At 40.3% G+C, this 13,080-nt stretch overlaps 1 protein-coding gene across 1 annotated transcript; it reads right to left on the reverse strand.

The window, feature by feature from the left end:
- Window positions 1-5,583: 5,583 nt before the first annotated feature.
- Window positions 5,584-7,033, reverse strand: LOC106966053 (olfactory receptor 52A1-like). The gene has a single exon (XM_015062133.3). It carries the CDS (start codon window positions 6,756-6,758, stop codon window positions 5,808-5,810), a length of 951 nt encoding a protein of 316 aa, XP_014917619.1. The 5' UTR covers window positions 6,759-7,033; the 3' UTR covers window positions 5,584-5,807.
- Window positions 7,034-13,080: the final 6,047 nt, after the last annotated feature.

Consider the following 13,080-nt stretch of genomic DNA (forward strand, 5'->3'; position numbering starts at 1 on the left):
AGAGTGGGAAATAAACCTTCTGAATATTAAGTGGATTATTTCAACAGCGAGTTTTTGAAGAGGCTGTTTGTCTCAGACATGTTCTCAAATTAAGGATAAATGTTTGAAACTGACATTTTCCATTACAAAAATTAAGCACGATTCATGGTATACTTTTTAATGTGCTTGAGACAATATATTTTGCAGGTGGAATTCTTTCTGCAAACCCTTTATCAAGTCACACAAAAGACTTTAACCTTCGGGCTAGGTTTAAAGCAAGAAGGAGTTACGAAGCAGGTCTTGGCTGCAGTGTACACAGCATGAGGGTTTAGGCCATGGACCTGGCAGTCTCCAGGCTGTTATAATATTACCAGTGGAAAGATATCATGTGGAATTTATGGTTAATTCCCATAAGAGAATCACATTGTACACCTCTGTAATACTTGAGAAAAGCCATGCCACGTGCAGAAAAAAATATACACCATTAAAACTAACAAAAACCAGTAGCAGCGGCAGTTGCTGAAGCCAACCTGAGTTTCCAGGGACAGGGCATCCTCTCCTCAGAAGAATAGAGCACCCGACTCAGGTGCTTCTTCCGGCCCTAGGCCAACAGAATTTACTGAGGTGAAAGGGGGGAGAGCTCTTCCAGTCTGGCCAATCACATATCCCCAGCCTGGGATTGAGGGGTGGAGTCAGGTGTTCGGGCAAGTGATTGGCTGGGAAATGGTCCTCTCCACCAATGGGAGGGGCGGCGGAAGGAGGGGCGAGGCCTGGCTGCCTTAGTGCTTCCTGGAAGTCTCTGGCTGGAAAGATTCCAGAGGCAGGGAAGGGCCGCCTGGAAACAGTGGAGAGACAGCGGTGGCGGTGCAGTCCCGGATCCTGCAGGCAAGTGAGGGTGGCTTGAGGAATCTCGAAGCCAAGAATCGGGTCCTCTCTGTCCACTCTGAGGCAAGCCCTTCTTGGCCGACCCTGCTATCCCCGGCTGACCGCGTGGCCCAGTCTCCCAGTGTGGGCCGGTGTTGCATGTAGCCCTGGGTCCTCATCCCTGGCCCTCAGCACCTGACCCGGTGAGAAGCCCCAGGAAGGCGGGAAGTTGGAAGGAAGTAAGGCAGAGAGGGACGAAAAAGAAATGGGACTCAGTTTTATAGCAAGGCAGGTTTCCTGTAGCTGTCTTGGAAAGTAGCCCGGGGCTATAGCACAGGTTCACAATTGTTTTGTGCCATGAGTCAAACTGCAGGCCCCGTGAAGCTAGGCATTGGTGAAGTCCAAGTTGTCCTAGTGCAAGAAACACTCATGTTTAGGGGGAAAATAGTTCCTTTTATTCTTGAGCCACTCCTTTTCTGGCTCTGGCCTTGTCTGTGTTGTCACTCTCTTGTCCTTACCTGTTGCACTCACCCCCACCTTTTCCTTTCACGCCTGTGCCAGCCTCCTGTCTCTCCAGAAACTCTTTCTGGCCACCATTCTTAGAGCTGTTTCTCCTGCCAGGAGCCTCCTGTTGTTCCCTTTCCCGACCCTGCTTCATTGTCTATAATCCCCAGTAAAGGGAGGAGGAGTCCCGGGAGAGTTGAAGGTGTTTGGACTCTCCTTTTAGTAGTGTATGAAAGGATTTCCCCCAAAGCAGTCCTTTGATGAGCTATTCCCCCCAGCTATGGCCCCTTTTATTTCCACAGGCCTTGGGCTGTCAGCTTGCTTTCCAAGACCTTCCTTACACTCTCTCAGCAAAGATACAATGTTGCAATATTTATGTTGAGGGTCAATAAGGAAACTTACTATGCTACGTTCATGCAAGGCATTGAACATCTCTAAAACAGGTGATAGAAAATGGGAGCCATGGAGGATAAGCAGTATGAGTTGCATGTTTCTGCCCCCACCCTCAGTCCTGGGCGTGGTGGGGATCTGCTCTCTGAAGCCAGCCTGAGGAGAAGTGGTTGAGCTTTGGGAGCTACATGCCTGAGGCCTGTGAACTCCAACTCTGTTGGTGGGCTTTCCCTGTGGTTCACAGTCTAGCAAGGGCCTACCTAGCATGTGCAGCAGCATTTACTGCAGGCAACATTTTCCAACCTGCAAGAGACCACCTGCCCTTCCTACTCATCCCATCCAACTGGGATCTTCTTCCTCTAGCTTGCTGTACTTTAGATACCATTAGGATTTACCAGGTTTCAGTGAGTTCTACTATCGAGGCTGATGCATTTTTAGGAATCTTAGATGAGTTGGCAAAGGTTCATGTTTAAATATGTTAATTACTGGACAGTGTGGAGAATGGGTTAGAAGGGTTTGTCAGATGGTCTGGGCTGCTGGGATCCTTGTTCACTTTTTCATGTACTTTTTTTTAATAGTAGAGAAACAAGGTTTCTAGCTTATGTTTTCCCTTACCCACTTATTGAAATATATATTTTTTATGTTTATCTCCTTTGAGAGAGGAGAGAGAACTCACATGAGTGAGGGAGGGCCAGAGAGAGAAGAAGAGAGAGAGAATCTCAAACAGGTTCTGTACTGTCAGTGCAAAGCCCAGTGCAGGGCTGGAATCCATGAACCGTGAGATCATGACCAAGATTTCAACATTCAGCATGGCTTGACATGAACCATGAGATCATGTGAAGGTTTCAATATTCAACCAACCGAGTCACCCAGGCACCCGTTAATGAAATAATGTACTGAATATGTTCCTTTGTCTTCCCTCCACAAAAGGTCACTGAGAGCCTTAAGAAGGTATTTCGCCCATAATATCAAGGAGAAAATTCTCTCTTCCCATGTACTTTATTTTGGAAACAGACACAATTTTCTTATTCATCTAAAGAAACTTCTAAGCTGATCTGGTAATGAATATAAATAGTAATTCTTAGGGAAATAAAAACAAACAAAATATTAACAATTTTTTTGTTGTTATTTTACTTGACCCTGGTAGGGACAGAGATACAGAACATCAGCCTATGGAACAAAATGTGACTATTTGGCCAGACTACCTATGATTCCCCAAATTCTGTGAGATCAAGAAAATTATGTGGTCCATCCCAGTTCATTATAAGATGGGAATCATTTACCTTGGATCAGGGACAAGTGGGGCCAGAAGACAGAAGCACAAGCCAGTGTTCCAGGTCGCCACATCGACTATCACTCCTAATACCTCCACTTCTCCCTCAAGGCACATCTGTTGTCCCATAATAGTTACTTATGACCAGCTAAAGGAGAAAGAAATAAGTCTAGACTGATTGAGTAAAATAGACTGCCTCTACACTATAGTAGCACTCAGGAGTGTCCTTGGCAGATAAAAGTGAAGGGAAACGCACCTGAGATTTGGAGCTTCCAGCAAAGGCAAATGTGCCCAATAGTTACAGCTTCAGGAGGTGTACCCGATCATCCTTTGGTGTTTAAAAAGAAGTGACCTGCGGTAAGAATATATGTAGACTCCCAGAAATTTATGAAAGACTAATTGGTCAGGAGGTTGGACAGAGAAGTAATGAAACACTGGACGAAAGCATTCTGTAGAAGACACATACAGCTGACCCAAAGCAGAGGACACCCACATAAAGGTGTTTGTGTTTACAGTTAATATCCACCAGAGAGCTTCAAACATGGAAGGAGCTTGAAACAACCAGTTAGGCAGAATGGTGTGGCCAGAAGTCATCCTCTGTCATCGGTCACCCTCAGTGTTGGAACACGTGTGAAACGTATGCAGTAGACATGAGGGTAGAGATGGAAGTTGTGCATGAATCCAACTGTGTGGGTCCCCACACACCAGGGCTACTGTCATCGTTGCTGCTGAATGTGCAACCTTCCAGAAACAGAGCTGATGTGGACACCAACCAGCCACTTAGTGTCAGGTTAATTACAATGGACCTCTTTTGCCCTGAAAGAGTCAGCAATTCATCATGATTGGAGTTGATTGTATTCAGTCAGTTACTTTATGGAATTGCCTTCTCTGTTTTTAGGACCTCAGCAAACAAAAGTAACTGAAGGTTTACAAAGCAATTGATCCTCCCAGATAGGATCTCATCCAACTTTGTAGCCTGGAGGTGCAGCTCTGGGCTAGTGGTCATGGCACCTGTTAGTCTTCTTACATATCACATGACCCAGAAGCTGTTGGCCTACAAACGATGGAACAGGCTTGGAAGGTGCTGCTGAATTGCTAGTTAGGAGGTGATACCAGCGGAGATTGGGTGGCTTCCTCCAGGAGACGGCAAATGCCCTAAATCAGCGGATGGAGGTCTGTGGTGCCCCCAGATCAGGTAGGATTTTTTTTTTTTGCTTTGAACGAAATGGTTTTTTCTTGCCTCAAAATATCCTTTTCTTTGCTCCGAATATACGGTCACATTAAGAGGCAGAATCAGGCCCTTGTGAAGTTACATTTTATTAATTTCAAAAATGGTTTCATTCTTAGCCATATCTTGATATGCTAGATATACTAATGATCTCAAAAGTCATACTTTTAGGTTTAATTATTAAATCTACCTTGTAAAACTTCTAAATAACTATTTCTAAAGTTATTTTTATTGTTTTGGTTTCATCTATTTTGATCAGCATTTGTTCCTTCTCTAACTTTTAACGTCTTGAAATCTGGTATTGTATTTTTATTTCTTCTTTTAAAAAAAGTTTAGGTACTTAAGACCATAATTCTGAGGGGGAAAAATATATCTAATTGAAAGCCATATATATTCATATGTAAATTTCAGTTTCATGAAACACATTAATTGATCTTTGCTTTTCCAAATATATGAGGAAGCAGACTCCAAGCTCTGACCTGTCAACACAGAGCCCGATTCAGAGCTCAACCCATGAACTGGGAGATCATGACCTGAGCCAAAGTCAGATGCTTAACGGACTGAGCCACCCAGGCACCCCGGGAATTTTATTTTTTAATAGATATGTAGAAAAAAGAAAATATACCTGGTTTGGGCACTAATCTAAGAAAAATTTACTCATTAGTTTTAGCATGTTTCTGTGTAAAAATAATGAACTCTATAATGGAGAAACAGGTATGATATTCATAACTCTTTGCTTAAGAACTAATAGTCCTTTGAGACTTAATTTCCTCTTATCTAAATTGGGAATGATAAACCATATCTATTTGGGGCCATATTTAAGCAAGATAATGAATCTAAAGCACTTAGCTAAATTATAAGTATGTTACTGCTCTAGGCACTTAGCAAAATGCAACTTTGTGTTTTGTAACTCTCCTTTATATCCTGGCAAGTTGTGTTTCTTGGCCCTTGGAGCTAGGTAACCTCAGAGCACAGGCTGTTAAGAAGGCAGGGCAGTGGTGGACTTTGTAAAAGGGCAAGTGATGGTCCCGTTATGGAAAGAGATCTTTGCCAGTGTATTTGCAAGAACCTCAGATATCAGCAGTTTGCCTCTAGGAACTATGCACAATTTGGTCTTGACCACAAACCATCTCAGAGGCATTTGTTGGTTGAGGTGATCCCAGTTCAGGTAGGATTTTTTTTTTCTTTAGGATTAAACATTATTTTCTTGACTCTGAAATTGACCTTTCTTTTCTCTGAATATGCAGTCGTGAAAGAGGCAGAGGCATGGCACTTGTGAAGTTACATTTTATTAAGTAAGCTTCCTTATTAAATAATTGCAAATGAAATAAAAAAGATAGGAGAAAGAAAATTAGAATTAAAATGAATGAAGACCGCTAATATCAGTCTTAACCTGAACAGATTTTATTTCATTCTAACTATAGTTTGTGAAATAAATACCTTTTAATGTATCTCTTTAAGTTTGCACACATTGAAGTGAATCCCCCAACAATGTGCACACAGAGTTCAACCTGTCTTCATCCCTAGGAAGCAAAAGTATTCTTTACACGAGCATAACCATTTAATAGGTTACTGCTGGGAGTGACGAATCAGAAGAAAAATCCGTGCCACACGCTTACGAATTACCTTATTTTTTACACCATAGACAATAGGGTTGAGTGCAGGAGGCACAAGGAGATAGATGGTAGAAAGAAGGATGTGGGTTGAAGGAGCAACATGTCCAAAACGGTGGCTGAAAAAGGAGAAGAAGGCAAGAATATAAAACTCAAGGAAAACAAAAATATGAGCTGTGCATGTGTTAAATGCTGTGAGCCGTGCCTCCTTTTGGTGTAGACGAAAAACAGCCTGGAAAATAAGGATATAGGAAATGAAGATGAAAATCATGTCAAATCCCAGTATTGTAAAACCTACTGGGAGACCACATGTTTTATTGACTCGGATGTCTTCTGCAGCTAGCTTGACCACGGCCATGTGCTCACAGTAGGAGTGAGCAATTACAACGGAATGGAAAAGGTGTAGTCTTTTGATTAAAATTGGTAAAATGCCAACAAGCACCATTGCCCGAATTGCCACAACCAGCACCATAGTGACCAGGATGGATGGCGTGAGGATGGATGTGTGCCTCAGTGGATCACAGATGGCAACATAGCGGTCAAAGGCCATGGCCAGCAGGATGCCAGATTCCATGCCCTGCAAGGCATGAATGAAGAAAAGCTGGGCTAAGCACGCATCAAAAGCCATGGAGCATGAGCCAAACCAGAAGATGGCCAACATCTTGGGAGCAATGGCTACACAGAGCCCTGTGTCAGTGGCTGCCAGCACTGCCAGGAAAACGTACATGGGTTGATGCAGGCTGTGTTCTGTAGGAATGATGATTAGTAAAATAGTATTTCCCAGAAGAGCCATCAGGCATATTGCAAAGAAGGAAAACCCAATCCAAAATTGCACGTCCTGTAGTCCGGGGATCCCAATTAGCATCAGTGTTGTGGGGTCTAGATATGACATATTAACGGATGCCATGGAAGTTCGTGATCTCTCTTTTCACCACTAATTCTCATACCTACAGAAAGAGAGTGGGAGTGCGAAGTGAAAGGACACAGACCCCTCTATCGTTCAGGCACATTTAGTATTGAAGAAATAAGTTCAGTCTTTGGAGGACTGATTATTCAGTTTGGCTGAATTATTCAGAGGTTCTATTCTATATGCCAACATAGAGTAGCAAACAATCCTTCAAAACTAGTAGAGTCATAGGTGAACAGGGGAAAGTTCAGGATTTCTGATTTATTTTTTGTGGAAATGGAAACCATGAGTCTGAGAACACTGATCTTTTGTATTTATCATGACCTCTAGGCTGGGCTGTTTGAAACACCATCAGTAGGCTTTCCTTTTCTATTTGCTTGTAGATAGCCAGCTCAGTTTTGCTGCAAGTGCAGATTCCATCCGGGCATCTTGTGGACCTAAAAGAACCCCATTTCTGTCCCCATGTGGGTAAGTATGTAGCTTACGAGAGCCTTCACCCTCAACCAATACTATTCCTGGTCCCAGGAAGCAGGTTATATATCCCTGAGTCTGTAGCATTAGGTCTCCAGTGGGGATTGGTAGGAGAGCGTATAGCTGTCTTACATTCACTCAGTGTTCACATAAAAATATTGAACAAATCACTGTTTAACAGGAGGCCAAGTGTGGCCCTTAGAGGAGATTTGAAGGAGGTGGTCTGTTTTCAAAGGCAGCCAGGGATGGTTCGTTCTCTGAATGGATTAAGTTCACTTAGGTGTAAAGGAGATTTGCTGAGTGGAGAAGGAAAGGTGGAATATAGAGGATGTGGTTTACAGAGGGGCTTAGGAAATTAGAAGAATACAGAGAAATGCTTTAAACAGAGTGACAACTAAAAATAAGATGCGATGTAGTCAAAAGCAGAGCCTATCCAGTTTGGAGATACCACACTGCTGAATGAGTGTGATGTTTTCTTCCCCCAAGTTACGTGTCAATGGAGCACTCGGTAAATTTACACCTCCTTCTGGTTTCCACATTGGGGATCCTACTTTCTCCTTAATAACTTTATACTATTATTCTCTATTAAGATTTTTATACACTATACTATGATAATTAACTATTATTTGAAAGCTGAAGCATCTTTGAATATAATGAGCTAATCCTACATCTCCCTGGTTTTATACTTTTTACAGAATTGATCTAAGCTCTCTTTAGTAGGAACCAAATTTTGCATTTAAGAAACTCATTTTTTCCCAATAATGTCATTATTCATTAATCCTTCATTAATTTATTAATGAAGCCATTCATTAATTTCATTAATCATACTCTTACTTTTAAACCAGTTCACATTTTATTATAGTATTTTCATGTCAAGACACTTATTGAAATCACTCCCACAGAGAGATTTCCTCTGAACTGGTCACATTCGTACGCCCTGGAAAATGGAGCCTTTTACGTGGAAGAGAGTGGAAGTCTCTCTTTCTCTCTGAGGCAATCACTTGAAAATGGTCATACAAATAGCAGTTTAATGGTCGCTTAAAGCACATCTGTGGAGATATCAAAGGAATTTTTGGTGCAATAATTCTTACATGAATGAAAAATAATGGTAGAAAGACACTGAGATCTCTTTGCTTGTTTGCAACAATACAATGAGCAAACAATAGTCAAAGTGGTCATAAGATATGGATTAAAGCAACAAATATTGTGAAAAATAATTTCCTCTCATGTCCGCATGTTGTATTTGGAAGTATGTGGTGGGAGAAATGATAAAATGTGTGGAGGGTGTTCCTAATAGTTATGAATGTGAGTTGCCAGAAATGATAGAAGGTAAGAGAAAAATCTCAAAATCTGAATAAATCAGGATCCCCTAAATAATGGTCCACTAGCTGGCTGATACTGTAAAGGCAAAAATAAATATTATGCTCAGCTGCATCCACTTGATGATAATGTCTTTATCAGATTATTTACCTAGTAATCAGCAAGCAGTTAAAATCAAGGGTTTCAAAGTCTGAGAGATGATCTGGCTACTCACCCTGAAACCCCCAGCACATACACACATTTACCTTTTATGGAATCTTGCCAGAGTACACATCATCCACAATTTACCCGTCTGTAAATTAAGAACAATATCCTTATTTACCCCAGAGCTAAATGAGATCATATGGAGAATACATCAATGGTTGGTACAGTTCACATAATATTTATAACAGTTGATGAAAGGACTAACTGTTTTGTCAAGACAGAAATAGGATGCACAATTTCAAGGAGACAAGAAAAAACACACAAAAGTGAAAATTACTTGATGATAGAAATGAAAAAAAAAATCCTACAAGAAGATGAAAATCCCAGAGCTAAAGCGTTTTCTTCCATCTGCTTATATATAAGATTGACCACAACCAAAATAAGAAGGTGATGTCTTAAACTAGTCTGTAAATTCCCATGTGGTTACAAAATGTCACATGACTTAAAAAAAAATCTTTGTAACAATTAGTCCTTTACAGACTTTGTGAGTTCATAGGAATAAAATGCCTCTGAATTACATTAAATACAATTACAGTGAGAAACAATAAAGGCAGAATTTGATGACTCCAAGCTTTCAAAATAACATAAATGCTATCATAAAAGGGATGGGCTCATTGTTAGTTACTGAGTAGAAGAAAAAGAAGAGATTCTAATAGGTGAGCTCCAACAGAGGCAAGAGGTCAGAAAGGAGGTTAGGGTATCCTTGCCCCATCACAAAAAGGACTAAGATGCTGTGTAAATGGAGCAGATACTGAAACTTTTCATGGTTTACAGTGTTCCTGTATTTCTCCTCTTTTTCATATCACCCAAACACCCCACATCTGCCTGTGCAGGTAGATAGGTGGCTGATTGTTTCATCCTTTATTTTCAGTAAACCTGAGAACATTATGGTTAACAGGGATAAAGTAACCAGTATCTAGAATCACAAAAAAACACTTTCCATGTATCATAAATTACTCGAGGGCCATAAATAGAAGAAGATGGGACTAAGATGTCTGCAAAATTCTTTAAAATTATATTAGATTTACATTAATCCCCCCCCCCAATTCTTTTGTTGATGAAAGATTCTAAGCACAGAGAATGGAAATAGCATGACAAGGGACAGAAAAATGAATGACTAAAGCGGGATTTTAAAACCTCAGTCTATCCATTCTCTCCTAAGATAAACACCCCCTGCAGCCCCTTGTTCACTCCCAGTTCCCAAACTGTAGGGGCAGAACCTTACCTGGAGAAAGCTGAGGACTGACTTGGCATGTGCATAGGCTAGTTGCATCTTTGTTTCCAGCAAACTTTCCAGCAGAGGTAGATATTAAAGGAAAGGATGCTAGGCCTTCCTGAGTGCCTGAGCTGATCCCAGAGCATCATTACCTTTCTGATTCCCCTGGAGTGTCATTATCCTTCTGATCCCAGGAGTGTGTTGGTCTGGCCCAGCAACATATGTCCAGAGAGCACTGTGAATTCTAGAAGGAAGGAGTCTTCCTGGAATGAAAATTTGTAACTCTCTGATCTTGGGTTACTTTCAGAGAAAGTTGAGCATAAGCTAATGTGGAGTGAGATCACTAGAATACGAGAAATGGAGATTTCTTAAGATAAAGAAATAAAATGTCATTATGTTTTCCACCCTCTGTTATCTGGCAGGACCTGTAGATGAAGTACTATGGTAGATATTCTTGTGCTGATAAATATTATAGTAATCTTGCTCTACCTGCTTCTCCTTTTTCCCGCTACTGCTACGTTACTGATAGACTGCATTTCACCACCTTCTCCTCTTCTTCCTGATCCTCCTACAATGTTACTCCTGTTGCCTAGTATTTTATACTAATTTTCAGCTTCCAATAAACCTTAAGTACTTTTTTTTTCAAGGACCACATTCTTCAAGCCTCTCTGGTCATTGAGATATTTAATAATGTATCATTCTCTCTCTGTTTTTTTGGAAAGGTAATGGCAGTAAATTTAGTAACAACATCCCAAACCCCAGAGGACAAGTTTTATAGGTTTTTGTTAGTAATGGGTTATCCTTCTTAGAGACTGGAGGATATTTCAAAGGTCGGCTGCTTTCTGACTCAGAGTTTTAATTCACTCACTTGACATAGAAAATCATTAATTAACTGATGGCAGTGTGAAGGCGGCAAACTGTTTTTCTCTAGTAAGCTTGCGGGTTACTGAATTTTAGATGATAGTGACCAAAATGCAGGATTTCCACCCAGATATTTTTCTTCTGAGTGAGGATGAACTGTGTGACACTCTGTCTCATGTGATACCATCACTAGTCTGTTTATTTACTTATGTACTTATTTTTTGATACTAAGTTGTGAGTACTTGTCCAAGTCTAGAACTTTTGGTCCAGCTTCAGTACCCATACAGAATCAATTTGGTCAATGAAGAGAAGAAAATCCTTTCATGTGCTATCAGTTGTCATCTTTCATTGATTTTTTCCTTTCTTTTTTTCTTCCCAGTTTCCTCAGGAATTTATTCTTAAAGGCTGACATCTTTCTTTCCTGCTCACCTCATTATCCCACCTTCTTTTCTCTACCCTTTGATTCTTATTTTGTTCTTTATCACTCTCTTGTCTTTCAGTTCTTTCTTGTTTTCTTTCTCTCTTCCTTTTTTTTTCTTTTCTCTCTCTTTTTATGCCTATCTCAATTTTCTCAAAAGGTCTCTATCATTTGTCTGTTCTTTTTGGAGTATTTAATTTTCCCCTCTCCTTTCTTCAATATGCACCTATCACTGTGAAGTTCTCATCAAAAGAATACAATCATCTTTAGCCCAGAAATATTTTAGAGACCTTTCTCATTTTATTTTATAGCCTAGTTCTTGAAATAATATTTTATATCCATTTTTTCCTATTCAGGTCCTATATTAATATAGTTTAATCTTCTTTCTTTCTACTTGAATTTTTCTTGCAAAGGAATACACATCTCTCCCTTATAACCCAGCAGTTCTACAACTTGGTATTTACTGAAAAGAAACAGAGAAGGCCATAATAAGACTTGTAGTATAATTTGCAGACTAGCCCTGACAACCCAATATCCACTGAAAAGATAATGAGTCTTGGGGCGCCTGGGTGGCTCAGTCGGTTAAGCAGCCGACTTCGGCTCAGGTCATGATCTCGCGGTCCGTGAGTTCAAGCCCCGCCTCAGACTCTGTGCTGATGGCTCAGAGCCTGGAGCCTGTTTCAGATTCTGTGTCTCCCTCTCTCTCTGACCCTCCCCCATTCATGCTCTGTCTCTCTCTGTCTTAAAAATAAATAAACGTTAAAAAAAATTAAAAAAAAAGATAATGAGTCTTAATTATTCAGTTCAGTGAGATTTAATGTGTGTATACTACTGTGTAACCATCCATCACCCAACGTAAGATACAGAAAATTTTCAATACCTCAGAGAGTTCCCTCATGCTATATTCCAGTCATTGTCCAAGTCCCTCTCCACTCCAAGCAACTTTTATTGGCTTTTATTGCTACAGATTACTTTTACTTAAATTTTATTTGTGTTATAAATTTAAACTAATAGTGTCAAAACTGTAATAAGAGTTTCAAGCAGAAAGGTGGATTTGGCAAAGGAAGCATCTTGAAACAGGCTGTGGGTATCTGTACATACTAAATATTATTACACTTCAGAGCATGATATGGAATATTGTAGAAGATAGAGAAGCAAGTTACTGTGTGTATATACACACATATACATTCATATGTAAATATATACATATACACATTTATACACAAACCTGCTGTTTAACTGTATCTGCCACAGTAATCCATATCATGTTTTGAGCAGTGAAATATTTAAATATATGTATGTATTTGAAGAGGAAAATGTTTTATGAAGGTATTGAGAGTTGAGGTTAAAAGTGTTTGAAATCAGTTGAAATGAGTTGGCTCAGTCGGTTAAGTGACCGACTTTGGCTCAGGTCACGATCTTGTGGTCCATGGGTTCAAGCCCTGTGATGGGCTGATGGCTCAGAGCCCAGAGACTGCTTCAAGTTCTGTGTGTCTCTCTCTTTCTGCCCCTCCCTCACTTGCACTCTGTTTCTGTCTATCTATCTCAAAAATAAGCAAACATTAAAAAAATTTTTAAAAAAGTGTTTGAAATCATTTAAGCAAGAAATAATGTAATATTTGCTTGGATCAATAAGATACAGTAGAATCCTCCTTTTATTGTCTCATGTCTCTGTGGGTCTTTTCCCTTCTTACTGCTTATCTCCTCCAGATAATCCATGCAATGCCCCCCAAACTTCTGAGTCGCCAGATGAATGTGTACATTGTTTGGCCATAACTGTTATCTGTGTCTTCCCTGTTGTTACTTTAAAGAGAGATCTCCTTTACTTCGTG

The sequence above is a fragment of the Acinonyx jubatus genome, chromosome D1 (genome assembly GCF_027475565.1).
Source record: "Acinonyx jubatus isolate Ajub_Pintada_27869175 chromosome D1, VMU_Ajub_asm_v1.0, whole genome shotgun sequence".
In the NCBI taxonomy this organism is placed as follows: domain Eukaryota; kingdom Metazoa; phylum Chordata; class Mammalia; order Carnivora; family Felidae; genus Acinonyx; species Acinonyx jubatus.